This window comes from Balaenoptera borealis (assembly GCF_965194805.1).
Source record: "Balaenoptera borealis genome assembly, chromosome: 18".
Taxonomy (NCBI): Eukaryota; Metazoa; Chordata; class Mammalia; order Artiodactyla; family Balaenopteridae; genus Balaenoptera; species Balaenoptera borealis.
The window spans coordinates 5,065,956-5,093,934 of record NC_138877.1 but is presented as its reverse complement, the minus strand read 5'-3'; the positions used below and the strand labels follow the sequence as shown (position 1 = coordinate 5,093,934).

The window sequence follows — 27,979 nt, the reverse complement described above, 5'->3', positions numbered from 1 at the left end:
GCATATAGTAAAAATCACTGAATTGTACCCTTTAAATGGGTGAATTTTATGGTATGTGAATTATAGCTCAATAAAGCTCTTTTAAAGAAATATTTTAAGAGGAAATTTAAAAAATGCTCTTTTAAAAAATCTTTGCTTTAAACAGTTAATATTCAACTTCTCAAATTCCAATTCAATGCCCTACTTAAACCTTAGGCTTTTAAATCTAGTTTACAGCTCTCATTATTCTAGTAATAAGTAAACTTTAACAGTCATTTGGAATTAGACTTTGACTAAATTTAGATCTCATTCACATACTTATTTAATTAATCATCTTCAAACAAACATTTTAAACTGTTTATAAATGTAAGATTTTTTCATTCATAAGTACTTCAAATGTTGGATTTAATGTCCTCCTGAATCCATAAGTACTTCAAATGTTGGATTTAATGTCTTCAGGAATCCTTAAATAATAATCTTAAAATTAATCAGAAAACAATATGATGAGCCTAAATTTCTTTTAGCTGTTCTTATACTGTCCACAAACTTATTAAGATTTCAACTTAAGGGAATTCCCTGGTGGTCCAGTGGTTAGAACTCGGGGCTTTCACTGCCATGGGCCCGGGTTCAATCCCTGGTGGGGGAATTAAGATCCTGCAAGCCAGGCAGCACGGCAAAAAAAAAAAAAAAAAAGATTTAAACATAAAAGTCCAAATCAACATCTCAGTTTGGATTTTAAATTTTAATTAAGGCTGTCATTCTAAGAAGCCAAAATCACTTAAACACTATAAGTACATAAAATAGCAAATATACAGAAAATCCTTTTTAATGTTATGGTTTTAATTCTTTTATACCTTTTTATTCTTCATTGTAAAAAGTCCTGGAGTTAAAAGATGCCTACACACTAAAAAGGCCGGGTAGCATCCCAGTAAACGAGATTAATTAGACCAAAGATTTTGGCAGGTTATGAGAGCTGGAAATACAGATATGCAGAATGATCCATCTCTCTGTCCCAATTATCATATGTAGAACCCTTTTATAGTCACTTTGTCTTGGGCTACAAAATTGAAGCAAGGTATTGAATTGAAGTTCCATACATTACCTGACTATCTATCCACTGAAATCTGCAGCCTCCCATCAGGTAAATCACTTGATTAGACTTTATATTTTTTGACTCTTAGGATATATACACGTCTTTTCGGTTTAACGTTTTAAAATATTTGCACTTGATGGCGTATTACACTCATTACAACTCGTATAGGTATTTAAAATGATTTCTGCTTGAATTTTGGATATCTCACATGTGATTTCCTCAGACGTGTACTCAGAATTCCTGAGGTCATTGTACTAACATGCATTAATCCTGTTTGTAACAAGTTTGCATTTTTCTCTGCTCATCCACGCAGTTGGCTGAGGGGCATTTTGTGCCAGGTGCCATGCTGAGCTCTGGGACTCTAAAAATGAATAAATCCATTTGTTTGAACTGAAGGAGTTTAGACTCTTAGATGGGAGAGAACTATAAATGAACAGAAAATCATTGTAGGTACTCGTTCAGTGGCTGTCTTTTTCCATTCAAAAGGAGGGCACGGGCCTGGTTTGTCTTATCTTCTGCTGTTATCATTAGCACCTAATTCCTAGTGGCACCCAGTAAATATTTGTTAAGTAAATGAGTAAGTGCTAAAATAGTTATACAGAGGAAGCTATGGGAGCCACCGTACTAGGGACATGGGCCTAGTTTTATGCGTGGCTGGAGGTTGGGGTTAGAGTGCCACTTCAGAGGTATCAGAAAAAAATCCCTTGACCATGAGATATGACATGAGTCCTGGGAGATAAAGGAAATTAGGTAAAAGTGGGGTTGGGGGTTGCTTAATTGAACTTCAAGTAGTTCCAGAATGCCAAGAAGCACCCAGTCTGTAGTGGTATACAGCAGAGATATCGTGACGGGCCTTGAAGACTGCATCATTTATATATTTCCATTTTAGTATCTATAACAATATGCCGATTTTTTAAAAATCTTGTCCCTTCTACCCCTACTACACTGGTAGCTCATGGATGCTAAAGTTTGTTACCCAGGCGCTAAGCATGAGGGCTGGGATAGATTAGCTCCTCCAAAGTTAAGGCAGGAATGAATGAGTGAATGAATGAATGAACGAACGAACGAATGAAGAATCACAGCACGGTGAGCACCGTGCAATGATTAAATCTTCTAGAGGGTAGGGAAGTCGGGCAGCCTATACCAGGCTGGGCAGGGACTCAGTCAAGGGCGTAACTAGTGGTGAGGCGAGTTTGGTAAGCGTCACATCTAAGAAATAAAACCAGAGACACGACTGTGGGGAGGGGCGTGGATTCAAAGTGCATTCCTAGCGGGAATTCACTTTCTTCACTGAAACCCGAGTAAAGGCACTCGAGAATTGATTAGGGTTTGTAATTTCCAATTGGCAATAAGGGAAAGCGCCTGGGTGGTGAGCTACGTGGTACCCAGGCAGTCAAGGGACAAGCACAGACCGCTGGGTTGCACTCCAGCCCAAGGCGTCCTTGGGCTGCCGCACTCCGGCTGGAGAGGCGTCCACGTGACATTAGCGCTGCCGCGAGCGCCGAAGGCCGGAACGCGGCACGCGGCATCCAGGATCCCGCCGGACGCAGTTTCCACTCGTACCGGCGAGCGCCCGGCGGCGGCTGAGCGTCTCCTGTCGCGCAGGGGGCGGCCCGGCCGTAGGGAGAGACGGGTGGGGCCTGCCGTCCCTCCTCCAGAGCCTCCGCTCCGGCTGGACGGTCCCGCTGCAGCAGGCTTCTCTTCAGCAGACGAGCGGAGGGCGCAGCGGCCTCCGGAGGCGCGGATGCGAGCCCCGCCCGGCGCCCCATCACAGCCTCCGGGGCCGCACGCTTCTCTCCAGGTAGCGGGAAGACGGCCAGGTCCCCGGCGTAGCGAGCTCGGGGGAAGCTCCGGGCCCTCCGCGGCTTCCGGGAGACGCGGGGACCGCAGGCCCTCCCTGGGCCCCGCCTCTCCTGATTGGCTACCTGCGGGCTAGATGCCCTGCCCTGGCCGCTGATTGGCTCCGAGGCCCCGCTGTCACTGGCTTCCTGGTGGGAATCTAGGTCGCTAAGGGAAGCTTTACTCCAGGCCCGGCTGGGGAGAGGTTGGTTGGGCCTGAGTCCAGTTTGTTTATTGTACTGGGGGCCCTACCCCGGCGCGAGCTTCCGTCGCAACGGCCAGGGAGGGAACCAGTATGGGGACGGAGGGCAGGGGTGGCGAGCGAGTGAAGGTTCAGAAGTAAGCTGGAGGCCCCTAAGCCCGGCAACACCCGAGTGGGAGCGGGGTGGGAAGGAAGGCCTTGAGAGAGGAGTTGTCATCCCAGGAGGGGTGACGGTGGAGGAAAGAAAGGCCTAGTTTCTGTTGTGGCAGAAACGGGCCGTGCGGGAGATTTCCATGACCTAATTGTTTGGGGATCTCATTTTCTAGGTGAGTTTCTAACAGAATCCACTGGAGATTTTGCCTTGACTTTACAGTAGAGTTGGGAGACGACTAGCCGTTCCTAGCCTTCAGAGAGGCAACTTACTGAATAATTCAACTCTCTTTTATCGCTTCAGATGGGCAGCTGTCAAAAAAAGCACAAACAATGGAAGGATGGATACCATTGCATATATTAAAAGCATGTTGAAAGGCAAATAAGGTATTCACGTGGATTTAATTGTGGTTAATTGTACGAGAAAATTACCACTTAAGGAGAAGCTCTTAAAGTTTTGAATAGTATTAAAGTAGCTTGACTTTATGATAGGTTTCAGATATTTAAACTGTTTAATACAAAAATCTTATTACTGCTGTACCTACCAAATATGCTCTTTGCTAATGATGGTCTAGCCCCAATTATTCTGAAAATGGAAAGAAATCTGGAGTTTTTGATAATGTTACTTTGCGTGTGACTGGATGGTGCTACTAGATCTTTCCTTAAAAAAATGACATAGGGATCACTGAAAAAGTCCTTTGAAGTTGTAATTTAATGTCAGAATGTGCATGAGATTGGTTAGTTACTAACTCATAAAATAGTTTAGAATTGTAGGTTAATTTCACTCTGTTTTTAAAGTAGTTTGCTTATTAAACACTGAGTCCTAGTTACCGAAGTTGCTTCCCTGGTCACCTAGTCATTCGATCCTGCAGCCTCTATTAATTCATGTGCTGTATTACACATATCCTTTAGTGACATACCAGACATTGTTGAGGAATGGTTTATTTCAGCCACAGAACACCCAAATTAGCTCTCGAAGGTAGACCTGGGCCCTACCCTGGAAAATTCTGACCTAGGATTGGGGATGAGCTCTGGGCATCTGTATTTTAAAAAATTTCCTCAAGGGAGTTTGATGTGCATTCCCAGTTGAGAACTGTAGCTTTAACGACTTAGTAAATAGATGTGTTTAAGAAATTCTAAGATATTTATGAAACAAATACTTTCCTCCCTTGATTTCCTTATGGTTTAAAAGTAAACTTCTCAGGAATGATATTTCAGTATAATCCAAAAGCAGTGTTTGCCTAGCAAGGTCAGGAAGTTTCACTGGCACTCAGAAACCTCTGGGACTAACCATTCCAGGCTTAGGAACAAGGTTTCCTATGGGGAAACCCAAAAGCTCTCATGTGCTTTCACGATCCCCAGGGCTGTGCATAGAGTATTGTTTCCTGTTAGCTGTAAGAGAAATCAACTCCAAGTCTGTTCAGCTAAGTTATTTTTACCTCAACAAAGTGCAGGGGGGGTAATATTACATTTATGAACTTTATTTTGGGAAGAATACCCTTACTGGAAATAAATGTAAATGATACCGTCCTGATACCCAATAGTCCTTTGCTTATGAAGTAAAGAACGTGCATAATTCAAGCTTAAAATTTGTATGGTAACGTGAAATACCCAGATATTTGGAACATCAGTGAGGGCTTTTAGGCCAACAGGAGAGTCAAAGAGGTAGAAAATGAGATAATCACTTTGATTTTCAGCTATGAGAAATGTGTGGTGAAACCAAATCCAATCTGACTTAAAGGATGGCTTTAGGCAAAGAAGTAGGTCCACTTGTGTTCTATCACCTAGGAGCTGTTATTCATTTTATATGTAAGTTCTTCACTGCAAGATTTGGCATATGAAGTATTTGAGTAGTGGACAGAATTTTAAAATGAAAATGAAAAAACTAAGTTAAAATATGAAGCCATGTGTAGTCCATGACTGATACCTTGAATTTTGTATATACTGTTTGAACAGAAAGCCAGGAAGCTCAGCATGAATTGGTCTAGATCTAGATCAGATGGTGGTGGTGAAGAAACCTCATCTCAAGACCAGAATCATCATGAAAACGAGAGAAGGTGGCAGCAAGAGCGTCTCCACAGAGAAGAAGCCTATTATCAGTTTATTAATGACCTCAATGACGAAGATTACCGGCTAATGAGAGACCATAATCTTTTAGGCACGCCTGGTAAGATGGGTAAAAGAGGAAATACCTTTTTCAGCATTATTAGAAGTTTCAAAATAAGGAGGGGTTTTTACCCCATCTTCCCTCTCTCAAAATATAGTGTACTGTTTTTGTGACTTTAAGAGCGTTGTAACATAACAACATAGAAAATCACTGGCTTACTTCTGTATTTTATAAGTAGCTAGGAATATTGAACATATAGCACTGTTACACAAGTGTCAAACTAACCAACAGGTTAATGTACATGATAGTGTCAGATATTTATGTGGTCCTATGTCTCTTAAGTAATATTTGTACAAATAAAATATTATTCATTTAAAACCTAATTCTAACTCATTTGAGGTCTTATCATTTATTTATTCAGCTGAATTAATGACTCCCAAAAAGTCCAATGTGCTCCATTAATTTTTTACAAATTAATTTCACAGATGAACTAATTGAAACTTGTATGCTTGTATATATTTGTGTGTTGCATATTTGCATTCTGTATACCCATATAATGAAGGGCATTCATTACCCATATAATGAACTAGGTACAATTCAAGTAAATAAAGATTTGAAATTTTCTCTAGAAATACTCCCTTCTTTATTTCTTTTTAACTCTGACGAAAATCCACGGAATTATAGCTTATAGGTTCCTAAGTATATCAACTAGGAGCACTTCATTAATGATTCAGATTAAATCTTATTTTAATTTAAATAAAACATTAATAAATGAAACAACGAAAATGATGTGTATTTGCATGAATTAAACATTTTTTGCTGTCTTCAATTTATAGAACATGAAAACAGTAGAATGTCTTCTACAGATTGCTAAAGATTAGTCTTACCCTTCATGAGTTTTCATAAAACTTAGTAATTTAAAGATTTTAATTTTAGTGGGTGCTTTTCCATTGTTTTAGGAGAAATAACATCAGAAGAATTACAGCAACGGTTAGATGGAGTCAAGGAACAGCTAGCATCTCAGCCTGACTTGAGAAATGGGACAAACACCAGAGGTATTGTAGACTCCTTTCCATAAGGAACAGGTTTGATTGGAGTAATTGCAGAAATGAACTTACAGGACCTTGTACAATGTTCGTTTTTAGTGTTTTCCAGATTCAATGTGATAATCATTCAGGTAGTATTTACATATTATATGCTGAGCAGTATAGTTAGGTGATACAGGACAGGGGTTGCATATAAAGATGTCTTACATACCCATTGCCTTCAGGCAGCTCATGTGTATGAAATAGTATACAATTAATAACCAGCAGAGTTCTTTTTAATCTTAGAATTTATACACTACTGTTTTTTTTAGAAGTAATATAACTAAACGTAGCTTCTAAAAATTTATACAGAACAATACAGAAAGACTGAGTCAGGAAAACCTATTTTTGTTGCTTTGTTTTATTGGTTTTGTGTTGTGTCATTTTACTGAACAGACACTAAGTCATAATATAAGAAGTTCTTATAAAAAAACAAATCACTTGTAAAAAAAAAAAAAATTCAAACTAAACAGAAGTGTATAGAGTTAAAAGTAAAGCCAACTTTAAGGTCCCTCTTACCAGGTCTACTTCCTTCTCCAGAGGTATTCATTAGTAGTGGTTTCACATATGATAGCAAGATCATGGTATTAGTCAGGGTGAAGACTCTTAACCCCAAACGCATTGGCTGATGAGATAGAAGTTTACTTCTGTTTCGTGTTCACAGTCTAGGGCAGACACACGTTACTCCACAGAGCCTTCTGGGACCCACACAGCCAGTGCAGTGGTTCTGCAACTCTGCTGTCCAGTGCAGTAGCTACTGGCCACATGGGCCTATTTAAATTTAATAAAACTGAAAATTCAGTTTCTTAGACACATTAGCCACATTCAAGTGTTTAATAGTCCCCTGTGGCTAGTGGCTTCCGTGTTGGACAGCACGGGTACAGAACGTCTCCACCGTTGCAGAAGGGTCCGCTGGGCACTGACTGCTGCTCCAGGGTATGGTGTGCGTATCAGGCTAAGTCACAGCCACTTCTAGGTTCCAGCTGGCAGTTCCAGGTTCCAGGAGAAGAAGGCCCAGGCCCCTGCCTGAAAATGAGCTCTCTCACTTCCACTCCCATTCCATTGATGAGAACTTAGTCCCGTGGCCACACCCAGCTGCCAGGTTGTTCACAGGACCACTGCAGTGCATTTCCAGTGGAAGAACGGGGGGACGGATTTTGTGAGATATGAGTGACTTCTTTCACACACTGCCATCACTATATTCTAGTAATTAAAGAAAGAAGTGGCATCTAGAATGACTTAATGTTTACCTGCCCTTTACTTATATCTTTTTGCAAATAAAAATGGAAAGTGGATATTAACCCTTTTTCTTCTTTATGTTTAGATATGCAAATTGTACTATATTGGTATAGCTGGTAATACTGGTCCTTTGAATATGTTTTAATGGAAAATGTACTCATCACATGTGAAATAGCTTATACCTTTAGAATATGGCTGAAGTTGCTATTTTTATTGATGCCAGCAGCTGATTAACAGGTTTAACTTTAATATTTTAAAAAGTTTTTTATGAGAGATTGTGGTAACGAAATAAAATCAAAGCAGACTCATTTAACAACTGTTTTTGAGAAGAGCAAACTTTTAAGGCTGAAGTCTGTGTAGTTAATGTGCATTAGAATGCTTTTCATTGAGTTTTGTACTTTATATAATCCACTGGTTAAAATGGAAAACTTAAAGCTTCCCACAGTAGCACTATCATACTCAAAGAAGTTTATTAGGGGCACATTTCTTTTTTTCTTTTTTTCTTTTTTTTTAAAATGTATATTTTTTTAAATTTTATTTTATTTTTGGCTGTGTTGTGTCTTCGTTGCTGCGCTCGGGCTTTCCCTGGTTGCAGGGAGCGGGGGCTACTCTTTGTTGTGGTGCGCAGGCTTCTCATTGCAGTGGCTTCTCTTGTTGCGGAGCACAGGCTCTAGGCGCATGGGCTTCAGTAGTTGCGGCACATGGGCTCAGTAGTTGTGGCACATGGGCTCAGTAGTTGTGGCTCGCGGGCTCTAGAGCGCAGGCTCAGTAGTTGTGGTGCACAGGCTTAGCTGCTTCGCGGCATGTGGGATCTTCCTGGACCAGGGATCAAACCCGTGTCCCCTGCATTAGCAGGCGGATTCTTAACCGCTGCGCCACCAGGGAAGTCCCAGGGCACATTTATTTCTAAATCGATTCATTCAACAGTATTAATTGAGAGTCTGATTTGTCCCAAATACTGTTGTAGAGGTTGGGGATTTAACAGTGAGTAAAATAAGGCAAAACTCATTGTCTTCATGCGGCTCATGTTCTAAATGAACAGAAAATGTATTTTATTGTATTATATATAACGGCTAACATTTATTGAGTGCTTCCTATGTGCCAGATATTATACTAATCATTTTATATACAGTGTCTTATTTTATCCTCATGATAATCCTTTGACATCTATACTATTATTATCAAATTTACAGATAAGGATTTAGCCATAGAGAACTTAAGTAACATGCCTGAAGTTTCCTATCTTCACATGAAGATATAATGTGGTTCTAACATTTTACTCATAAAGCCATATCTCTTGAGTTATACATTTTTGGCAGTTTCTGAGAAATAGGATAAAATTCTTAAGGTTGCCAAAATACCTAATTGCAAAAAAGATTGAGTTACCTTTACCAAAAGAATTCTAAAAGTTCAAGATAAATTATATATAACTTTTGCCACTGTATTTTATTGATATTGCCATATGAATAAAGCAATTTTTTAAATATTTATTTTTATTTATTTAGTTAGTTGCAGCGGGTCTTAGTTGTGGCAGGCGGGCTCCTTAGTTGTGGCATGTGAACTCTTAGTTGCAGCATGCATGTGGGATCTAGTTCCCTGACCAGGGATCAAACCCGGGCCCCCTGCATTGGGAGCGTGGAGTCTTACCCACTGTGCCACCAGGGAAGTCCCAATAAAGCAATTTAAATGTACAGTTTTGATATTGGATATATTTTTCATTTGCCTTAATATTTTACCAATAACAGGCATATAGAAAGCAAGAGTGAGGATTTCTTCACACCTTTGCACAAATAGTATTTAAAAGTTTATAATTTTGATACAGTGTGTATTATAGTATGCTTATAGTGTACACCTTTCTTTTAGAAAGTTCAGTTTTTTGGCCGTTTTTCATTCATTAAAATGCACAGATGTTCTTAATGTTCTTAATTATATTTTTAATTTAATAAAAACTTAGTTTATCTTACAAGCTTTCAATAAAGATCTAAAGATAGATTTTAGGAATTGATGTTAAGTTGATTTGGTTTGCTTTCCAGACTCAGGGGTCCCTCGAGAAAGTTCAAATGAAGATTCTCTGCTGGAATGGCTCAACACCTTTCGTCGCACGGGAAATGCAACTCGAAGTGGACAGAATGGGAACCAGACTTGGAGAGCTGTGAGTCGAACAAACCCACACAGTGGAGAGTTCCGATTTAGTCTGGAAATCCACATAAATCACGAGACTAGAGGATTTGAAATGGATGGCGAAGATTATGTGGGCGTTCCACTTTCAGATGTTAGCCAAGATAGCACTACAGATGGGCCACAGCGATCAAGTAGTCCTGTGGCCAGGCGAACAAGGAGCCAAGCTGCAGGGAATCTCAGTGGTAGTAGTGCCAGCGTTCCGAGAACTAGGCTTGGATCGAGGGGGCGGAATTCAGTAGAAGGATCTTTGTCGGCATTGGGAAGATTAAGAAATGGAATTGGGGGGGCAGTTGGCGTCCCTAGAACTAGTGCTCCACGTGCAAATTTCAGCAGTCCGTCAGCTGGTAGTGAACTCAGGCAAAGGGAGGGGCAGCGATTTGGAGCAGCCCATGTTTGGGAAAATGGGGCTAGAACTAACGTCACAGTGAGGAATACAAACCAAAGATTAGAGCCAATAAGATTACGGTCTACTTTCAATAGCCGAAGCCGGTCACCAATTCAGAGGCAAAGTGGCACTGTTTATCATGGTTCACAAAGGGAAAGTAGACCTTTTCAGCAAACTAGTAGGCGGTCTATTAGGAGGAGAGGTATAACTCGTGTCTTTCTAGAGCAAGACCGAGAAGGCAGAGGTACCACATATACTCCACTCTCTAACTCAAGGCTTGTGTCAAGAATCACAGTAGAAGAAGGAGAAGAGGCCAGCAGGTCCTCCACTGCTGCACGACGACATCCAACAATCACACTGGACCTTCAAGTGAGAAGGATTCGTCCTGGAGAAAGCAGAGACCGGGACAGTATTGCAAATAGAACTCGATCTAGGGTGGGGCTGGCAGAAAACACAGTCACTATCGAAAGCAGTAGTGGGGGCTTTCGGCGCACCATCTCTCGTTTAGAGCGCTCAGGTATGCGAACCTACGTTAGTACCGTAACTGTTCCTCTTCGTAGGATTTCTGAGAATGAGCTCGTTGAACCATCATCAGTGGCTCTTCGATCAATTTTAAGGCAGATCATGACTGGATTTGGAGAACTGAGTTCTCTTATGGAGGCCGAATCTGAGTCAGAGGCTCAGAGAAGTGGTCAGCATCGGCCAGAGACACACTCAGAAGTGAGCCTCCTCGGTGAGACCGTCAGCCAGCACAGGGGAGGGTCCTCCCAAGGCAGGCGGACCCGAGAAGACAGCCCTGACACCCCGCCTCGTGCCCCAAACAGAGGTGGCAGGCAGTCGCAAAATTCAAGTAACTTGGTCGAAACTGGCACCCTACCTATCCTTCGCCTCGCTCACTTCTTCTTGCTTAATGAAGGGGAGGACGATGACCGCATGCGTGGTTTAACCAAAGAGCAGATTGACAATCTTTCCACCCGGAACTATGAGCACAGCAGTATCGATAGCGAACTAGGGAAAATCTGTAGCGTTTGCATCAGTGACTACGTAACGGGAAACAAGCTCAGGCAGTTACCTTGCATGCATGAATTTCACATCCACTGTATCGACCGGTGGCTCTCAGAGAATTGCACGTGTCCTATCTGTCGGCAGCCTGTCTTAGGGTCCAGTACAGCAAACAACGGGTGACGTGCTGGATCCAGTCAAATGTTGCGTCTTAATAGAGCAGAGTATTCAGGCATTCTTTTGTTGAATTATTTGTGATGAGCTAACCAGGATGAAAAATAACAGATGATTATAGTTTGAACTATTTTTTTGTGTGCTTTTTTAACTTGTTAAAAAGAGAAAATTTATAGAAAATATAAAATGCAAATGTTAAATTATCCTAAAGTACAGAATAGTTAATATTGCTAGAACCAAATAACTTTTAAAATGTTTTTATTTTGGTAATTTTGTCATGCTAAGCACTTTTGTATCTGCACAATTCAGTAGGTTACAAATCAATATTCTTTTTCTGAGAAGTCCAGCAGATTTTGCTTGGACTTTCAGGCTTCGTACCGTGTCCAGACATTGGTGTCTAAATAAGCCTTTCTTTAACTTTTTATTCTAAGGACAGTGTCTTTTCATGAAAGAATATTTGGCTGAATGTTTGCTAAGTGCATTAAAGTTACTTGAAATGTTAAATTTAATATGCAGCATATCACATGTGTATATATAGGTATATAATTTTAAGGTTAAAATATTCAGTCTAAAAACTACCAGTTTGGTTCTTATTTTAAACTGTTGGGCTATTACTGCATATGGCACAATGTTTAATACTTACAGGATCATCTCTGGGAGGAAGTAGATTAAGATATTTAAAAATAGACATAATTTATGAAGCGTCTCTGACAATCTGACTTATTAGACAGCAAGCAATATATAACACTGAGCAAGTATTTCTTTTTTCAGAAATGAAACATGGAAATTTTAGAACATAGAGGTTATTTAACTTGAGTTCTGCCTTTTTGTGACCTTTTTGAAAGTGCAAACAATTTTTTGGATTATATTAAGTAAGATATACAATATGCATGGTTTCTCAAATTTAGTTTAAAATCTAAAAACAAGGGTCTATAAAGAATCAAATGCATAGATAATATGTTAAGTTCAACTGGAGACCAAAAAACTCCAAATGAAACAATAACAACAACAGCAAAAAAAAGTTAGGAGAATGTAGACTTTAAAACACAAAAGTATGCATTGAAGATCTATTTCTACCAATAAATATTAAAATGTGTCAACTATTCTTCTCTATTGGTCCACCGTGGTTTATTCACTGAAAGAAGTAGTTATCTTGCACTAACTCGATGCCAGGCAGTGTTACAGGTGTTGAGGATTCAGTAGAGGACAAAGTCCCTGTCTTCATGGGAAAGACATATTTGCTCTTAGAAAATTGGAAATCGATCAATAAAATGAGTTATTGTTCTGACTTTTATGTTTGTTTATGAATAAGTGACATCGTTTGCTATGGTGATACCACTTGCACAAAATCACAAGAACAAATACCTCAAGGCCGATTCTGTGAAATTTAGGTATATCCCAAGGTTTCGTTTCAGTTTCCAATTAGTGATTATATGTAGTTCGTTCGGTAAGATGCACGCACAGGACTTGTTCGGGGGTGCATTTAGCCCCTGGAGTGAGAGGTTTTAGTAAAGGTGGTGACTTTGTTTGGAGTAAGTAAATGGTTGATGTAGGTCACATACGGGACATAGGACTGGGGAGTTTGATTTGTAAGGCTTTAGTTACCAGACTTATGGGCTTTTTGCTTTACAGAGCCTAGATGGCTCTTGATAAATCGTATTGGCGAAGGGTAAGGTCATTTTTCATGTTTCAGGAAGATTGGTGTGGTGCAGCGTGCAGAGTGCAGAGAGGTGGAGAGAGATGGGAAGCAGAAAACCAATAAAGGAAATATTATGATCAGTTCTTACTGTCAGTTATCATCATCATCAGTTATTATCTAACCTAGGTTGATGGAAGTGAAACTGGAAATAAAGAAAAGGGCATAAAAATGTTGGAGGAAAAAAAAAAGACATTATTTGGTTTCTAGTTCACCGTGAGGAGGTGGGAGAGTCATGTGTTCACAGGTGGAGAATGTCTGAGTGGAGGAGGGCGGACAAGTTACAAGCTCGGCCAGTGTAGACGTTGACCTGAAATGGAGCCGTATTCATGTATCTATCACACTCACTTTCGTGGCACCATTTGTCCCCAATATGACAGGAGACTAAATCCAGCAGGTACTGCTCATATGGAACCTTCCTCAGGAAGTTCTACCTCCCCTGGTTTGAGCAGTTCGGAAAATCAAGAGGAAAACAAAGAAAAGGGGACGTGAACAAAGTAGGGATAAAGAAGAGAAAAAAGCATGCTGATCCTCAGTCGTTTGCAAGACGTGGGAGGACCAGCACGTGGCGAGATTCCCAAGTAGGCACTGGAAATAGAATGGGATTGTGCACTGTACAGAAAAGTCCCCGAAAGCAGCAGGAAAGCCTAATGAATTTGGTAGATTGGTACCCTAGTTGGGAACAAAGAAGTGTTTTCTTTAATATTTTCATTCATCTCCCAGTAAACAAGGCTGATGACAAACACAAAGGCTCGTTATCTATTTATAGCTTCTACTCAGCAAGGATTGTACCCTTTGTGCTTCCAATAAAGAAAGGAACAAATCATTTAAATTCTTCATTTGGGGGCTTCCCTGGTGGCGCAGTGGTTAAGAATCTGCCTGCCATTGCAGGGGACACGGGTTTGAGCCCTGGTCCGGGAAGATCCCACATGCCGTGGAGCAACTAAGCCCGTGCGCCACAACTACTGAGTCTGCGCTCTAGAGCCCGTGAGCCACAACCACTGAGCCCATGTGCCACAACTACTGAAGCCCGCACACCTAGAGCCCATGCTTTGCAGCAAGAGAAGCCACCACAATGAGAAGCCCGCGTACCACAACGAAGAGTAGCCCCCACTCTCCACAGCTAGAGAAAGCCCGTGTGCAGCAACGGAGACCCAACGCAGCCAAAAATAAAATAAATTTATAAAAAGAATAAAATTCTTCATTTGAATATTATGTTCCATGACATGTCCTTAGAGCTTGTTCTGTATAGTGTGGCTGTCTTGCGAACTTCTGTTTCTAAACTGTCAGCTTCCTAGCTGCCTTCCTACGTATTACATCCTTTTACCCTCTTTTTCTTGTATCCCAGAGTTTTATAATTTCGACTAGCATTGTTACGACTTGATTATCTTTCACTCACTCTTAGGTTGTGTTTCTTTCAGTCTTTAACATGAATTCCTAGTTTAAATCTCCCATGCTCTCCTTGAAATATTATTGCCACTTAACATGGTAGGAGGCAGAGTTAGAGAGTCAATCACAGGACCGTTTGCCTCCAAAGCCTGTGCTCTTCCCACTACCCTGCATCCTGGAGAAGCTGAAATGCCTTGGGAAGTTTTCAGCCTAACTCCTTCCCAAAGATACTTGTCTAATTTTGAAACTTTGTTATATCATGTCTTTGTTTCCATGTGCAAATACACCTTTTCTTTCCCAAGAATGAAAAGAGAAGGACCACTCCTGAAAGATATCAAACAGAATCTCTACCATGAGGATGAATCCAGCAAAGAGATGAATGAGGCATCTGAAGATGCTGTGTGTTAAGGTCAGAGTTAATAAGCTGTCTGAGGCCTTTTCGTGAATATTTCTTCCACACAAGAACTTACAGTGAACTTCTCATCTCCCTACGTGTCTCCATTTGAATAACCTCTGGCCAGAGGAGGAAGAAATGGTGTAGAAATAGGAGCCCATGTGAAGTGGGTGGTTGTTACCTTTGCAGTGGCAGCAGGCTCCTGTAGGGTCCCTCCCTCAACCTTGTACGACGCTGGCAATCAGAGGCCTGGGATATCTCTCAACACAGATGCAGGAGATGGTTTCCCAGGAAGCCAGGGCCATCTCTCATCGAGAGGGCCAAATGTTCCATGTTCCAAAGGACATGACTGAGTGGCAGTGGTGATCGTTTCCTTGACGTCATCAGACAGGTTGGGGGTGCTTTTCAGTGGCTGAGTGTATTAGGCCCTGATGTATCTGCCCTTGTGATAATTGGGGATCCATAAATACTTTCAGCAAGTATGTTTGTTGTTTTATTTTGAGCATTACATCTCTGAAGACTCTTGAGTTGGCCCCTATAGTTTTCTTTCTCTTTTTTCATTTGTAAAAAAGCAACAGTCACACTTCTTCTGGAAACTCAACCCTTTCAGACGTATTTTTCCTCTATTAATGTCTCATTTGAAGACAATTACATATTTAATCGCAAAATGTTCCTACGTGACTATAATCCAACTATCTTCTGTGCAGCTTCAGATATGTTCCCATTCTTCCCGGTGGGAGACAGTCCAAGGTCATGTGTAGCTTCTGTATCGTGAAGTGACACAATTTTGAGTTCAGGTTCTCTGGATGGTGTCCGTTCTTTCGTTAGCTTGGATTTGATAATAAGCTTTTTTTTTTTTTTTTTTTTTTTTTAATTTATTGTTGGCTGCGTTGGGTCTTCGTTGCTGCGTGCGGGCTTTCTCTAGTTCATTAGCTTGGATTTGATCAGGTTTAATTTCAACTCCTCACCATCCAGCTTATGGGATAAATGATAAATGTAGCTTGTATCTACCTGCTAGAGTGAAGTGGAATCAAGATCAGACTAGAAAGGGGGAAGGACGTGTCCCTGAGCACATCGATTACTGGTGCAGAATATACACCAGGCCTTGTTGAGCAAGCTTAGTAGGATGAATGACAGAAACAGTCTCATGGCATCTCTTTGCTGCCTCACTTAGCTGGATGTGTTTGGTCAGCCAATACGGCTGCTTCAGGTCCTGAGTCAGGGCCCCTTCAGAGAGGCCCTGAGGGAGGAGTTCCCTGTTGGTGCTGGTGGCGGCACCGATGAAGGCAGGGGCGGGAGGGTTTGAGGGGTGCCAGTGAGCAGGTTTGATATGCGTGCTTGGTTCAGGAACTGCTGCAATATTGAACAGTCGTAACTGTGGAACAGGCTGAGGCTTTTGTGACAGCACCGCTTCCTTAAAACTTTAATTAGGTCCTTAACAATTTCATTTGGGGTCGTGTATCCAATGCCAGAAATCTTGTCTTATCCTTGATTTGCTTGGGGGAATAGCCATGGCCATAACACCTTAGGTTTTTGTTTGTTTGTTTGTTCGTTTTCCGAATTTTGTTAGGAGTATCCTTCTATGGCTCTAAATCTTAGTTAAATAGATATCGTTTCTGGCATAGCCGGGAGCCTTTCGTTATTCTTCCCTTGACCCTTAGCTGCATTTCAGACCAGTGTGCTTTACAATGGGAGGGCACCATCTTCATTTTTGTCTGCAGGATGAGGCAAAGGGACCATTGCACTCTGACCAGCTGGGGTCCGGTCATGTGGCCAGTCCGCTGCAACCATGTAGATTGGGAGGGGATCAATTCCATTCTAATTCCCAGCACTGAATTACCCGGTGTTCCTGACAACTCCCTGTGTTGGAGTTTCCCGAGACCACTTCCAGGTTAGTGGTTGGCTAGGACTCAGGACTCAGCATATGGTCGTGCTTACAGCTCAGATATATTACAGGGAAAGAAGACAAAGCACAGTCAGCAAAGGGAAAAGGCACATGGGACAAAGTCTGGAGGAAGCCAGGCCAGCTTCCAAGACTCCTGTCCCTGTGGAGTCACACAGACGTACTTAGTTCCTCCAGCATCGAATGTGACACCGTGGGAGAAATGTTGTCTCCCAGGGAAGCTCATCACCGACTCAGTGGCCGAGATTTATTGAGGGCTGGGCATGTAGGCATCCTCTGCCTGGCATGTACCAAAATTCCAAGCTCCTGGAAGGGAAGCAGGTGTTCAGCGTAAACCAGATGATTTGCACAGACAGTTCAGGCTCATCAAGACACGCCTGTCAGGGAACAGTGGGGACACCCACAAATCAAGTTCCTGGATGCTAGACAAGGGTCAACCTTGCACACAGGGCTTTCCGAGGACAGTCTGAGGCTTCTACCTGAATTCTTTTCTGCACACACCCACATCTCCATCTCTAGCTCAGAACGTTCTCCTATACTCCAGGACCTCATTTTGATAGGCTTGGTTAACGTTGGCTAGGCTGGCCCTTTGGAACCTCAGGGTCAGTATATTCAGAACTGAACTAATCTTCCCCCAGAGTGTTCCTCGCTTTCTTTTTCTGAGCTCAATGCCTCTGCCATTCACCGGTTCAATCAAGGCAGGAACGTCTGATCCCCTTCCCCTGTGGGGAGGTCAGGTGGCACTGGCTTGCTGAGGATGGTTCCAAGGGGTCAGAATGAACCTCCGCCTCATGGCTGTGAGTGCAGAGAGTCAAAGTTCAAGTACAAAATTGTGATCAATACACTGATAAGCCCCAGAGGTGGAGAACTGGGTTTAAATAGGGTGTCAGAACAGGAGGGATTGGAGAGACGGTCAAAAACCAGGAGGAATTAGTCCAATCCGATGAATGGGAGAGTGATCAGGAAAAGTCCCTCCGACGGTGGCTGTTCCCGTAGCGGGTTGGTTGCTTGGCTTGATCTGGTGTATGTTCGATGGGGAGTCAAGCACTAAAGAAAGGGCTGCGAAGGGGATAAATAAGAACCCGGATTCCTGCCTCTTTCCTCACATCCAGTTGAGCAGCCTACGTCCTTTGGAATCCTCGTCTCCTTCCCATTGTGTCAGGTCAGTGAGGGCCGTGCTCGTGTCCCACGTCACCCCTCAAGTGGCGGCAACCCCCCCGCAGTGTCTCAGGGCAGTCCTTCCACGGGCTCATCTGGGTGCGTCCGTGTCCACGTCCCCAGCTGTCTCCCTCACGTCCTCACTGTTCTCACAATAACATATAAGGTCTTTATATTTTTGGCCTCTGCCTACCTTTTGCAACTTCATTTTCTACCATTTAGGGTGCCTCTCAGGGTCCTCACCTTGCCCTTCGCACTTCCAAGTTTATGCCCGTGCTGTTCTCTCTTCCTGTGATGGCCTTTCTGGTGAACTCCTGTTTATCCTTCGACTCTCACCTCCAGCATCGCTTCTGCAAATGCTCCTCTTGTCCTGTCTCCAGGGCACAGCAGACACGAGGTCTGGGACCCGCGCTACTTCTTAGGGGCCCGTGAAAATGTTTTAATTTCTTTTAAAATCATCAAAATGTATACGTATATGTAAATATGATGTAACCTGTATCACATTTATCATTATACCAACACAGCAGTAGAATATAATTTTGATATTTTGTATGGAGGAAGGGGCCAAGGCAAAAGTGCCGAGAATCCTGTCATCTCCCATGTAGGAGCTTCAGCTACACTCTGTCTTCCCCTGAGAACCGTGAGCTCCTTGAAGTCATCCTCGACCCCTAGCATGAGGCCAGGTACACAACAGGTCACTCTATGTATTTAATAAGTAATGGATAAAAGTTTGGGTATGTAGGTAGACGCTGGCTTACAAATAGCTTGCATCAGTACATTAAAAGTTGTTGGTAAGATTTTTTTTTGGAAATTCAGAATTCATTTACCATGGAAATAATATCACACGTTTGTACTTTGAGGCAAGAGGAAAAGGCTTCTGTTCCAGGCCAGCCCACAAAAAATTACATTACTCAGAATGATCCTGAAATACAATTTAAGCACAATCAAAAGCAGAAAAACCCAATAGTCCTGAAAATTAACAAAGAATGAAACTGAAGAAATATTGAAGTAAGTCAGAAAGAGAAAACCAAATACTGTATATTAATGCATATATGTGGAATCTAGAAAAATGGTATAGATGATGATATTTGTAAAGCAGAAATAGAGAGACAGACATAGAGTACAAACGTATGGATACCAAGGGGGAAGGGGGAGTGGGATGAATTGGGAGATTGGGATTGACATATATACACTACTATGTATAGCATAGATAACTAGGGGACTTCCCTGGTGTTCCTGTGGATAAGACTCGGCCCTCCCAATGCAGGGGGCCCGAGTTTGATCCCTGGTCGGGGAGTTAGATCCCACATGCCGCAACTAAGAAGTCTGCATGCTGCAACTAAGACCCGGAGCAACCTAAATAAATAAATATTTAAAAATAAATAAAATAAAATAGAGAACCTACTGTATGGCACAACAGGGAACTCTACTCGGTGCTCTGTGGTGACCTAAATGGGAAGGAAATCCAAAAAAGGGGATATATGTATACGTATGGCTGATTCACTTTGCTGTACAGCAGAAACTGACGCAGCAGTGAAGAGCACCTATACTCCAATAAAAAAGAAAAAAACAATTTATCTCGAACGCTAGCACTTGAGATGATGAGGGCTGCCCCTCATCAGCTGTGGCAGAGGGATTTAGGTTTAATCTTAAAAAGTGTTTATTCTGTGTGATTGTTTGATGGGAGAGTAGTTTGTGTCTTGGGAGCTGATGATAGTAAGCACCTCCTTACTCAATATAACATCACCAAGAAGCTCTTGAGTTTGCCCAGGTGAGAAAGGGGTTTAACCATGTTGACTGCGCACACGGAGAAGGGCAGTTACCACGTCCACCTCAGGAAAGTGGGAGGCCAGTCCTCCGGAGACACAAAGAACAACCTTGACCCCTTGACACAGGGTGAGGAGTACTTACAGCTTCAGTGATTTTATAATGTTGACCCCCAACACTCAGAGTTTTTTTGGTGAGCTGGACAGATTAAATAATTTACCCCAGGTCTCATGGGTGGATAGAAGCAAGGCAAAAGAGCCTTGTAATTTTTAAAAGTGTCTTACTTTGTTAATTACCAAAAAAAAAAAAAAAAAAATTTTTTTTTTTTTGCAGCTCTGACCCCATGTGTTCATTGTCAAAAGTTGTCTAACTCCTGGTCTTATAAGGCTAATGACTCAAGCTCAGTATAGGGAAAGACCTCTTCTAACCTATTCAGGACAAACGTTCTGAGCCCTGGGCTGGCTCTTTAGGGCTTTGGGGAAGTGTGATCTGATTCGTCGTGCTGCTCCAGGGATTCAGTTCAGTGCCAGAGCAGGTCCTCAGATCTGCAGCTGCCTGTTACACGTGAGCAGTGCGCTCTACTCACTTTTGCAGTGATTTTAATAGCACCTGCTAGAGCAGTGCAGGTTTCGGATCAGAGATGGTGATGTGATGATGTCATTCAGGCATTTCTCATTATCATTCAGGTAAATACCTTAAGGTCATACTTCTTAGGCCGTATAACAATGAATATCCTTAAAAAAATGAAATAAACTAAGAACATTCAACCTGTCATATTTAAGCCCCAAATACAGATCCATGAGAGTTTCAGGCCTAGGAGAAGATGGACAGTCTTCTAAGCACATCCTCTTTGGGCCCCCGAGAGCCTGCACTTAAAATGTCTAAGTTAATTGCCAAGCCTGCTTTTAAAGACAAAAGATGTTATTTCCCTTTCACTTCCCACTCAATATTATGTCAGTTCGGGTCTCTGACAAACAGACACGTCAAGACAGGACTATACATACAAGAGATTTATCGGGGAAACACCTGTTAAGGATAAAGGGGGAGGGAGCAGGGGCAGGTGAGGCGAACCTCCAGGCTACAGTGTAGGTCTGACCCCTAAGAAAGGAGGGGGGAGGATGGAGGCCTGGGGAGGAGAAGCTGCAGATTGCAGTGCTGTTCTGAGAGCAGCTCAGGTGGGCATCGTCAGGGCTGACCCAGGAGTCCACCACCGGCAGGGACGGCCCAGCTCTTGTCCCTGCTCAGGCCGGTCACTGGCTAGGGGCGGCTTGGGGAAGCGTAGCCTGGGCCTGGGTGCCTTGGCAGGCCCCAAGGCAGGGCACCTGGAGGCTGTCAGCCAATTGTGTCCCCACCACAGGCTCTCTTGGGTGGTGCACCTGCAAGATCGCCACAAACACGTAGCATCCTTCATTTCCAGAAACAGTCACAATTGGATCCTGGTTTAGTCTGAATCCTCTGTTTCTCTCCAAAACCACCTGTAACCATTTTCTATTGCTTGATCCCCACTGCCATCAGGTAAGTTACCATCGCTAGGGACTTCCCTGGTGGCCCAGTGGTTAAGACTCTGAGCTCCCAATGCAGGGGGCCTGGGTTTGATCCCTGGTCAGGGAACTAGATCCTGCGTGCATGCTGCAACTAAGAAGTCTGCATGACGCAACTAAAGAGCCCACAGCTAAGAATCGGAGCAGCCAAAATAAAATAAATAAATATTAAAAACAACAAACAAACATTGCTACGGGTCTCATTTTAACTTTCTCTTTCCCAGCTTAAATAAACTTATCCCTTTCACTGCTACCCACGGGATCCTCTTAAGGTTTGCCAAGCCCCTTTGCCAAAGCCCAGAACTCCAGCCGGTGTTCTCCACGAGCAGGATGCTGTCTGAGAGGCAATTTACAATAGCGATTAGGAGCACAGACTTGGGTGACAGATGTTAGCTCAAGTCCAGAGTTTGCCCCATGATGGCTTGGAGACCTTGTGCAAGTACTACAACTCTCTGGTCAACATTTTCCTTGTTTGTGAAAGATGGATAACAATGATACGTACCTAGTGGGGTTAAAGGAGATAATGCATGTACACACACCATGCTCCAGAAATATTTTTAACATTGTATCCAGTCCTGAGCTTAATTTATAAAAGGACTTTTGCTGCAGACTCATATCCAATTTGTGATCCACTTGGCTTAGCCTTGAGGTACTTTTGTGTATTATTCATTCTCACTAAGTATCTGCCAGTGTGATACTGCTGTCTCTGTTTTTCCTTTCTAAATGTACTCTACTATTTTTATTCTTGCTCCTTGACCCTCTCTCCTCCAGCTTTTCTGCAAAGTCTGTGCTTCTGGGAATCAGTTAAAGGTTTTCATTTTTGCTTTTTTGTTTTTGGGGTTTTTTAGTGATGCTGTGAGCCAAGAGGTAAGAAGCTGCCCTGTATAGTTGTTAAAGTAGTCCACCTCTGAGCTTTCATAACGAAGCCCTCTTCTGGATTCATAGTGGTTCCTAGGTTTTCAGAAAGCTGGCATAGCCACAAACTCTTTGATCTCTGTTTCATGAAAAGCAATATATTGAAAGGTGATGGGAATCCCCCCCAATCTGATTATGATCCTAATTTGATCCTCTCTCATTGCTAATAATCTGGAAGAGGAGTGCCAGCCCCACTCTGAAATGCTAATAATAATAATAATCAGCACATCATCTTAATTTTCTATGACATTTCATTTGCCCAAAGAGATTTCATGCTTATTGTCTCATCTGATGTTCAAACCAACTTGAGAGTAGGTTGGGTAAGAATTATTTATGCTTATTTTGGAAGAAACTGAAGTACAGAGAAGTGAATAATTTGCCCAAATCGACTAAAAGGCCACTGGCAGAGTCAGAAACAGATCTTGGATTTCTTGGGATTTCTAGATTTTTGTTTCATACTAAATGACCAAAGAATCAGAATGTTGTTGATGATGCTGGTGCAAAGCCTACGAACCCACCAGCCATTCCATCTTTTGGGGAAGACAGGTGGTGAATGATGACAAATGGGGTAAAATTAACAATAGTAAACCTTTTTTTTTTTTTAGAGCCCTCACTGCACCAGCTCATGTGTGATCTCCAGCTCTTTTCAAATTCATCTTGCTGCTTTCTGCGCGTCTCTCTGGAGGAGTCTCACGTGTGCTTGCAAACAAGTTCTCTCAGGTTCTGCCCATTGTCTGTGTCTATAACATGAGTAACAATCTGATATTGTGGCGGTGGTATTTTAGATCTGTCAACTCTGGAACTGCACCCAAGAAACAACTTCCTCTAAGGGTAGACTCTGAGGATTGGGTTATTTTCTACAGTATTTGTGGACGAAAATAGGTAGGGCTTTGCTCCTTCATCTGTGACATATTTTTTTGCTGTCTCTTTTTTTTTTTTTTTCCTTTTTTTATGAGTGGGATTGTGTTCCTGTCTTACTGGTTGTTTGGCCTGAGGCTTCCAACACTGGAGTCTGTAGACTGTTGGGTAGAGCTGGGTCTTGGTGCTGAGATGAGGAGAAAATAGGCAATCTACCTGAAAAAGAATTCAGAGTAATGATAGTAAAGATGATCCAGAATCTCAGAAATAGAATGGAAGCACGGATTGAGAAAATACAAGAAATGTTTAACAAAGATCTAGAAAATTAAAGAACAAACAAACAGAGATGAACAACACAATAACTGAAATGAAAAATACACCAGAAGAATCAATAACAGAATAACTGAGGCAGAAGAACAAATAGGTGAGCTGGAAGACAAAATGGTGGAAATAACTGCTGAGGAGCAGAATAAAGGAAAAAAGAATGAAAATAATTGAAGACAATCTCAGAGACCTCTGGGACAACACTAAATGCACCAACATTCAAATTATAGGGGTCCCAGAAGAAGAGGAGAAAAAGAAAGGGTCTGAGAAAATACTTTAAGAGATTATAGTCGAAAAATTCCCTAACATGGGAAAGGAAATAGTCACCCAAGTCCAGGAAGCACACAGAGTCCCATACAGGATAAACGCTAGGAGAAACACACCAAGACACATATTAACCAAACTAACAAAAATTAAATTCAAAGAAAAAATATTAAAAGCAGCAAGGAGAAACAAAAAATAACATACAAAGGAATCCCCATAAGGTTATCAGCTGATTTTTCAGCAGAAACTCTGCAGGCCAGAAGGGAGTGGCAGGATATACTTAAAGTGATGAAAGAGAAACACCTACAACCAAGATTACTCTACCCAGTAAGGATCTCATTCAGATTCAACAGAGAAATCAAAAGCTTTTCAGACAAGCAAAAGCTAAGCGAATTCAGCACCACCAAACCAGCTTTACAACAAATGCTAAAGAAACTTCTCCAGGCAGGAAACACAAGAGAAGAAAAAGACCCACAAAAACAAACCCAAAACAATTAAGAAAATGGTAATAGGAACATACATATCGATAATAACCTTGAATGTAAATGGATTAAATGCCCCAACCAAAAGACACAAACTGCCTGAATGGATACAAAAACAAGACCCATATATATGCTGTCTACAAGAGACCCACTTCAGACCTAGGGACACATACAGACTGAAAGTGAAGGGACGGAAAAAGATATTCCACGCACATGGAAATCAAAAGAAAGCTGGAGTAGCAATACTATATCAGATAAAATAGACTTTAAAATAAAGACTGTTACAAGACATAAGGAAGGACACTACATAATGATCAAGGGACCAATCCAAGAAGAAGATATAACAATTATAAATGTTTATGCACCCAACATAGGAGCACCTCAATACATAAGGCAAATGCTAACAACCATGAAAGGGGAAATCGACAGTAACACAATAATAGTAGGGGACTTTAACACCCCACTTACACCAATGGACAGATCATCTAAACAGAAAATAAATAAGGAAACACAAGCTTTAAATGACACATTAGACCAAATATATTTAATATTTATAGAACACTCCACCCAAAAGTGGCAGAATACACTTTCTTCACAAGTGCACACGGAACATTCTCCAGGGTAGATCACATCTTGTGTCACAAATCAAGCCTCGGAAAATTTAAGAAAATTGAAATCGTATCAGTCATCTTTTCTGACCACAATGCTATGAGATTGGAAATCAATTACATGAAAAAAACTCTAAAAATCACAAATACATGGAGGCTAAACAGTGCACTACTAAATAACCAAGAGATCACTGAATAAATCAAAGAAGAAATAAAAAAATAATAAACAAGTGACAACAAAAACACAACAACCCAAAACCTATTGGATGCAGCAAAAGCAGTTCTAAGAGGGAAGTTTATAGCAATTCAATTTCACCTCAAGAAACAAGAAAAATCTCAAATAAACAATCTAACCCTACATCTAGATCAACTAGAGAAAGAAGAACAAAGAAAACCCAAAGTCAGTAAAAGGAAAGAAATCATAAAGATCAAAGCAGAAGTAAATGAAATAGAAACAAAGAAAACAATAGCAAAGATCAATAAAACTAAAAGCTTGTTCTTTGAGAAGATAAACAAAATTGATAAACCCTTAGCCAGACTCATCAAGAAAAAAAGGGAGAGGATGCAAATCAATAAACTTAGAAATGAAAAAGGAGAAATCACAACTGACACCACAGAAATACAAAGGATTATAAGAGACTAGTACAAACACTTATATGCCAGTAAAATGGACAACCACGAAGAAATGGACAAATTCTTGGAAAGGTACAATTTTCCAAGACTGAACCAGGAAGAATTAGAAAATATAAACAGACCTATCACAAGTAATGAAATTGAAACCGTAATTAAAAATCTTGCAACAAATAAAAGTCCAGGACGAGATGGCTTCACAAGCGAATTCTATCAAACATTTAGAGAAGAGCTAACACCAATCCTTCTCAAACTCTTCCAAAATATTGCAGAGGGAGAAACACTCCCAAATTCATTCTACGAAACCACCATCACCCTGACACCAAAACCAGAAAAAGATATCACAAAAAAAGAAAATTATTGACCAATATCACTGATGAACATAGAGGTGAAAATCCTGAACAAAATGCTAGCAAACAGAATCCAACAACACATTAAAAGGGTCATACACCATGACCAAAGGGGATTTATCCCAGGGATGCAAGGATTCTTCAATATATGCAAATCAATCAATGGGATACACCACATTAACAAATTAAGGAATCAAAACCATATGATCATCTCAATAAATGCAGAAAAAGCTTTTGACAAAATCAACACCCATTTATGATAAAAACTCTCCAGAAAATGGGCATAGAGGGAAGCTACCTCAACATAATATAGGCCATATTTGACAAACCTACAGCAAACATCATACTCAATGGTGAAAAACTGAAAGCATTTCCACTAAGATCAGGCACAAGACAAGGATGTCCACTCTCGCCACTCTTATTCAACATAGTTTTGGAAGTCCTAGCCATGGCAATCAGAGAAGAAAAAGAAATAAAAGGAATACAAATTGGAAAAGAAGAAGTAAAACTGTCACTGTAGATGACATGACACTATACATAGAAAATGCTAAAGATGCCATCTGAAAACTACTAGAACTAATCAATGAATTTGGTAAGGTTGAAGGATACAAAATTAATGCACAGAAATCTCTGGCATTCCTATACACCACCAACGAAAAATCAGAAAGAGAAATTAAGGAAACACTCCCATTTACCATTGCAACAAAAAGCATAAAATACCTAGGAATAAACCTGCCTAAGGAGGCTAAAGACTTGTACTCAGAAAGCTATAAAACACTGATGAAAGAAATCAAAGATGACATAAACAGATGGAGAAATACACCATGTTCTTAGATTGGAAGAATCAATATTGTGAAAATGACTATACTACCCAAAGTAATCTACAGATTCAATGCAATCTCTATCAAACTACCAATGGCATTCTTCACAAAATTAGAACAAAAAATTTTACAATTCGTATGGAAACACAAAAGACCCCAAATAGCCAAAGCAATCTTGAGAAAGAAAAACAGAGTTGGAGGAATCAGGCCCCCTGACTTCAAACTATATCACAAAGCTACAGTAGTCAAGACAGTATGGTACTGTCACAAAAACAGAAATATAGATCAATGCTACAGGATAGAATGCCCAGAGATAAACCTATGCACATATGGTCACCTAATTTACGATAAAGGAGGAAAGAGCATACAATGGAGAGAAGACAGCCTCTTCAATTAGTGGTGCTGGGAAAACTGGACAGCTACATGTAAAAGAATGAAATTAGAACATTCCCTAACACCATACACAAAAATAAAATCCAGATAGAATAAAGACCTAAATGTAAGACCAGACACTATAAAACTCTTAGAGGAAAACATAGGAAAATCAGTCTTTGACATAAACCACAGCAAGATCTTTTTTGACCCATCTCCTAGAGTAATGGAAATAAACACAAAAATAAACAAATAGGACCTAATTAAACTTCAAAGCTTTTGCACAGCAAAGGAACCATAAACAAGACAAAAAGACAACCCTCAGAATGGGAGAAAATATTTTCAAATGAAACAACAGACAAAGGATTCATCTCCAAAATATACAAACAGTTCATGGCGCTCAATATCAAATAAACAAACAATCCAATTAAAAAATTGGGAGAAGACCTAAATAGACATTTCACCAAAGAAGACATACAGATGGCCAAGAGGCACATGAAAAGATGCTCAACATCACTAATTATTAGAGAAATGCAAATCAAAACTACAATGAGGTATCACCTCACACCTGTCAGAATGGCCATTAACAAAAACATCTAGAAACAATAAATGCTGGAAAGGGTGTGGTGAAAGCGAACCCTCCTGCACTGTTGGTGGGATGTAAATTGATACAACCACTATGGAAAACAGTATGGAGGTTCCTTAAAAAACTAAAAATAGAACTACCATATGACCCAGCAATCCCACTACTGGGCATATACCCTGAGAAAACCATAATTCAAAAAGAGACAGGTACCACAGTGTTCACTGCAGCACTGTTTACAATAGCTAGGACATGGAACCAAACTAAATGTCCATTGACAGATGAATGGATAAAGAAGATGTGGCACATATATACAATGGAATATTACTCAGCCATAGAAAGAAACGAAATTGAGTTATTTGTAGTGAGGTGGATGGACCTAGAGTCTGTCATACAGAGTGAAGACAAAGAGAAAAACAAATACCGTATGCTAACGCATATATATGGAATCTTAAAAAAAAAAAAAGAAAGGTACTGATGAACCTAGT

General features: G+C 41.1%; 1 protein-coding gene across 12 annotated transcripts; it reads left to right on the top strand.

Moving 5' to 3' along the window:
* On the top strand, positions 1–27,961 carry RNF6 (ring finger protein 6). Of its 12 annotated transcripts, XR_014236819.1 has the most exons (7): positions 2,289–2,873; positions 3,568–3,650; positions 5,220–5,430; positions 6,330–6,425; positions 9,728–9,846; positions 14,824–14,930; positions 22,807–22,936. XR_014236819.1 is itself a non-coding variant. In XM_082365065.1 (6 exons), the coding sequence occupies exons 3-6, from the start codon at positions 5,238–5,240 to the stop codon at positions 22,948–22,950; spliced, it is 552 nt and encodes a 183-aa protein (XP_082221191.1). In that variant the 5' UTR covers positions 2,215–2,873; positions 3,568–3,650; positions 5,220–5,237; the 3' UTR covers positions 22,951–27,961. The 12 variants fall into 12 exon arrangements, 11 of the variants coding, with proteins under 11 accessions (XP_082221188.1, XP_082221182.1, XP_082221191.1 ...); XM_082365065.1 differs by lacking the exon at positions 14,824–14,930 and having other exon boundaries at positions 2,215–2,873; positions 22,807–27,961; XM_082365057.1 differs by lacking the exons at positions 14,824–14,930; positions 22,807–22,936 and adding an exon at positions 13,130–14,342 and having other exon boundaries at positions 2,280–2,873.
* Positions 27,962–27,979: the final 18 nt, after the last annotated feature.

Excerpts from the sequence above, each read along its gene's own strand:
- RNF6 (XM_082365062.1), top strand. The coding sequence starts at position 5,238 with ATGAATTGGTCTAGATCTAGATCAGATGGTGGTGGTGAAGAAACCTCA. Across the intron at positions 5,431-6,329 it reads TAATCTTTTAGGCACGCCTG|GAGAAATAACATCAGAAGAA; the intron begins GTAAGATGGGTA and ends CCATTGTTTTAG. Across the intron at positions 6,426-9,727 it reads AAATGGGACAAACACCAGAG|ACTCAGGGGTCCCTCGAGAA; the intron begins GTATTGTAGACT and ends TTTGCTTTCCAG.